The following is a 4,466-nucleotide window of genomic DNA, read 5'->3' on the forward strand; positions in this document are numbered from 1 at the left end:
GTTATTTTTAAACACTATTTCTATTTAATACGTCAAAGAGAAAGAAAGTAAATTTGTTTTTTATCATGCAGAAACATCTGCGAGCAACATGACATATGGCATATGGCATGTGGCCCCGGCAAGGCCAGAGGTCGCAGGTTCGAGTCCTGCCGGAAGTGTGAATTTTTCCATTTTTCTTTTAATTCAAAAATAAGAAAGAAAGTACTTAAATGAATTGACCGTGACGTCACTCTTCAGTATTTCATAGTAATTCCATATTAGCAAATCGTTATGACAGTTCATAAAAAGAAGCTGATAATATTTCAATTTGACTAGTAGAAACTAGCCTCGAAAGTTTGTATTTGTGGTTAGTTTTAGAGAATTTGTATTGTTGTGTATTTTGCAGTGTTATTCATTGTTTGTAGTAAATTTTGTCCTCTCAGTGCTAATACATAATTTATAAAAAACTAAGTAAAAATAATAGAATAAAAACTTAGAGATATAAAGGGATATATCTGATATCCAGACACGTTTTTTATGGAGATATAACTAACGTAGAGAAACATAACCATAATGAAGATATAGAGATGAAATGGGGTACTTCATTTAATATGAAGTACAACGTTGGTCATCTGCGTCCCCTTTTCTCAGACTTTTTAACTACCGTTAATTTGTTTAACTGGAAGAAATCCCTAAAAAGGATAAGTTCACCTTTGTAAAAAATATGAGCGTGTTATTTTTTCCCGTATTACGTGATTTTTGTACAAGTGTTTTACTACTACTACTACAAATATTTAAAAAACGCTACAAGTTGTTTACTTGGGCTGTTTAGCAGTGTGAGTGTGACTGACACCTCCAAACAAGGGCCCTCTTCAAATATCTACGAAGAATAACAATTTATATGCACTTATTCTTGTTAAGTATGTAATATTATTTTTTAATGCTGCTGTAAATATAAATAAACATTTTAAATATTTGTTTGATTAAGTAAGAATTTTGTTACGTTGTTATTTACTAACGTGCCAGTCTGTGATAATTAGATCGATGTAAATGTTATTATTTTTTATTTCGTAGTGTTTTACATCGTTTTCAATGTTTTTAGTACCTATTCAAATACCATTTACTAGTTTTTAAGCCAATGAATAAAATAAAGCTTAAATATTATATTCACGTTTTTATTTAAAGTTCTGTTTTAGTGTTCTTTTTTTCTACCACTGGTTCTTTAGTAGACAAAGAATCGTCTTTTGTTGGAGTTGATACTTGTTCGTCATTTGCGACTTTCGGTTCATATTTGACAGGTTCCCGTAAAAGAGTTTTATCTAACTTTTCTTCAGATTTTTTGCCAATGTTTGCTGTAGCAGCATTTAATATATCTTCAGTTTTCTTTGCAGGTTTCGGTTCTTCAACAACTGTCTTTGGTGCTTTTGGATTCCAATAATGCTTGTCATAAACTTTGCTCCAAAAATTGAATCCATCTTCAAAAAGGTTTTTATTGATTACAAGTTCGTTTTCAATTTGTAAATAGTAACGATCCTCATTTGTGTATGGTTTCCATTTGATTTCAATCAATTGACTTTCATAAGCTGTTGGGTTCCTGGAAAAATAATTAGTGGTAGTAAGTTAAAGAAATGCAATCAATGAAAAAATGTAAAGTGATTGAGTAAGTTGTATTTCTAGTTGTTTACGACTAGTTCCTTTTCAAATTTACATTTTAGGTGCACTGGTTCTTAAGGTTTGTGCAATTCACGTTATGGCTGTCGTTTGGCATAACTATCAAAAATTACATGCCTACAAAAAAAAATATGACACCCCAAAAATTCAGGGAAAATAATTACACGTTTTGTAAATATTATGAATGTAGGCATTTTTAAATTTATTTTTCTTTTTAACTTATCATATTTCAATAAATGTACATATTCTACGAGTAGGACAATTCGTTTATGCAGTTTGGTTCAAACAGAGGCTTCCAATTGAATGGTCTCTTTCTGGAAGCATCCATGTGAGTGAACAAAAGTACTCCTGGTTTGTGCAGTGTTCCAGAAAATTTTGAATTTCAACTCGACTTTCCTACAACTGACGTTCAATATTATGTGGCTTAACAACGAAGAAAAAAGTTTAGATGCAACTCTATCCAATGAAGGAAGATTTTATACAGTTTATGAAAAAAGTGACAATAAAATCAAATTAATCTTTCTTTGGCATGCAATCATCGTTATGGCAATGTTAAGTGATACTACTTAAAGTGCTGTTACAATAAACTGCAATGAACCCATATGTAGGAATCCTGAAGCACTACGAGTATCAAAATTATATGTCGTGCACTTTGAAGAAGATATTAAAATACTTACTCATATTTAACGAAATCAGCCCACATCATTGTCATCCGGTCTCTCGTAGTGAGGTCACTATCCTTGTTGGTAAAACCATAGAAATCCAAAATGTAAGCTGTCTGATCTCTGTGACTGGCTCCTGATATTTTGTCCCAGAAATAATGCTTGGTATTCAAATCACCGACGTATGAAAATTCATACAAAAATACCGGCCTCTCAGTTCTTTCTGCGTGTAGTTTAGCTGATTTTATAATTGAGTACTTAAACATGGAGTCAGAAAAGTAATCAACATATCCTTGTAATGTATCATGAGAAACTTCTTCGCCCTTGAAGTATTTATCTTTTATTTCCTTGATAAAACTATCTTTTACATTTTTATCGATCAATACTAGGTCAGCGGGTAAAAAATAATCGAATTTGTCATTCATTTTTTCGCTCCATTCGTCAAATTTAATAGACCTGCTCAGTCCTTCCATATTAGAAAAGCCGGTCAAAACAGCCAGTTGTTTATTTTTACCTTTTTTCATAATATTTAATGGAGATTCAGTTAAAAACGCTTCTATTCCATCGTGAATATTTTCAATGCAGGGTGAAAAGCCAAACGTGCTATTGGGTAAGAAAAAGTTATGACCACTTGCAGTCAAATTCTTGATTGGCGTTTCTAAATAAAACTCAGTTAAATCTCTTAAACTGCCTGTATCTTTAAACCCGACTTTAATGGCCATGTTTCTCGCTGTGTCAACTGGATCTCTGTTGACAGCAAAAGGAGATAGTGCTGATCCACTTTCAAGTATGAGTTTATCGATTAAGCCATCAGTGGTGTCAGATAGAGCTACGAGTTCTGCCATCGCCGCTCCAACACTAAACCCAGCAATTGTCACTTTCTTGGGATCTCCACCAAACTTGGCGATGTTTTTATTGATCCATCGCAACGCAGCCACTGTGTCTTTTAAGCCAGCATTGCCAGGTACTTCTTTGTTGCCAAGGCAAGTGAATCCTAGAGCGCCTAATCTGAAGTTGAAACTTACGACGAGGACATCCTGCCTTGCTAGGTAATGAAATTGGGCCATATTTCCATTTCCGCCTGAGAATGCTCCGCTGTGTATGTAAACTACTACTGGCACCAAGTTATCGTCAGTAGCAACGATGGGAACTAAGAGGTTCATAACTAGACATTGTTCTTCGCCGTCAATGATCGGTTCTTCGTCTCCACCGGTGAGGTAAGTTTGGAAGCATCTGGTGCTTCTGACTTTTGCTGGCATTACTCCGCCCCATGGTTCAGGTGGTAAAGGGGCCTGGAAATCAATGACATTACGTAAAATATATATTTTTCTAAAATATACTCGAAAGAAATCTAGATAAATCTTCTATGGTGGTTATCTGGGTACGTCTCTGAATCTGGCAGATTAATGGAGTTATCATCTCTCACACACTCTTTCCACTATATTAACACGTTCGGTGCCGGCGACATATATAGTAGTTTTTTTTTAAATCAAGATTTCCACTTGAGAACTTATCTGCGATGAATAGCATTGTTCTCTTTTGTTAACCATAAACCGCTAATTACCTGTGCGAAATAAATACCATAAACAACATTTTCGTACAAAATTATGCCTACTAGCAGTGAATGTGTTAATGTATGTATAGATTTTATTATAAGATTACCTGGAATCGGTCTTTCCCCGTCGGTGCTGTTGCATAAGGAACTCCATAGAACTCATAAAACTCTCCATTCCAGTATTTCTCACCCTCCACCCCCCCTTCGTCTAAAATCACAACTTTCTTCACCGTCTTCCCTAACACAGTATAAATTAAAAAACAAATTAATATAACACGCAACATGTTTGTACAAATCAGATTCTAGAGTGTTATTATCACTAATTACGGTTGGTAACTGATACTGATAGTGAGATTATAAGTATGAGGTTTTTTATCGCTCGAAACTCCCTTGTAGATAAAGATAATCCAAATCATAGAATTTCAAAATCAATTCAAAGATTATTTGTATTTATTTTGTATCGTATTGTGTCTTCCCGATACTGTCCTTACCTAAATTATTTAGTTAGATATGTTTATGAGTTTTTCGGAGCTTTTGTGCGAAATGTCATTTGATATTTGCCAGTCGGTTTTCGGTGAAGGAAAACGTCGTGAGGAAAC

At 34.2% G+C, this 4,466-nt stretch overlaps 1 protein-coding gene across 1 annotated transcript; it reads right to left on the reverse strand.

Annotated features, from left to right (window-relative positions):
• Window positions 1-1,133: 1,133 nt before the first annotated feature.
• LOC125232935 (esterase E4-like) lies at window positions 1,134-4,180 on the reverse strand. Its single transcript, XM_048138784.1, has 3 exons — window positions 3,975-4,180; window positions 2,328-3,604; window positions 1,134-1,573 (listed from the first exon to the last, which is right to left on the reverse strand). Exons 1-3 carry the CDS (start codon window positions 4,149-4,151, stop codon window positions 1,159-1,161), a joined length of 1,869 nt encoding a protein of 622 aa, XP_047994741.1. The 5' UTR covers window positions 4,152-4,180; the 3' UTR covers window positions 1,134-1,158.
• Window positions 4,181-4,466: the final 286 nt, after the last annotated feature.

This window comes from Leguminivora glycinivorella, chromosome 13 (genome assembly GCF_023078275.1).
Source record: "Leguminivora glycinivorella isolate SPB_JAAS2020 chromosome 13, LegGlyc_1.1, whole genome shotgun sequence".
NCBI classification, from domain to species: Eukaryota; Metazoa; Arthropoda; class Insecta; order Lepidoptera; family Tortricidae; genus Leguminivora; species Leguminivora glycinivorella.

What these genes read in the sequence shown, in the direction of transcription:
- LOC125232935 (XM_048138784.1), bottom strand. Translation starts at nt 4,151, where the DNA reads ATGTTGCGTGTTATATTAATTTGTTTTTTAATTTATACTGTGTTAGGG. An exon ending in CGGGGAAAGACCGATTCCAG is followed by an intron (nt 3,605 to 3,974) that starts GTAATCTTATAA and finishes ATTGATTTCCAG; the next exon opens with GCCCCTTTACCACCTGAACC. An exon ending in GCTGATTTCGTTAAATATGA is followed by an intron (nt 1,574 to 2,327) that starts GTAAGTATTTTA and finishes TTATTTTTCCAG; the next exon opens with GAACCCAACAGCTTATGAAA.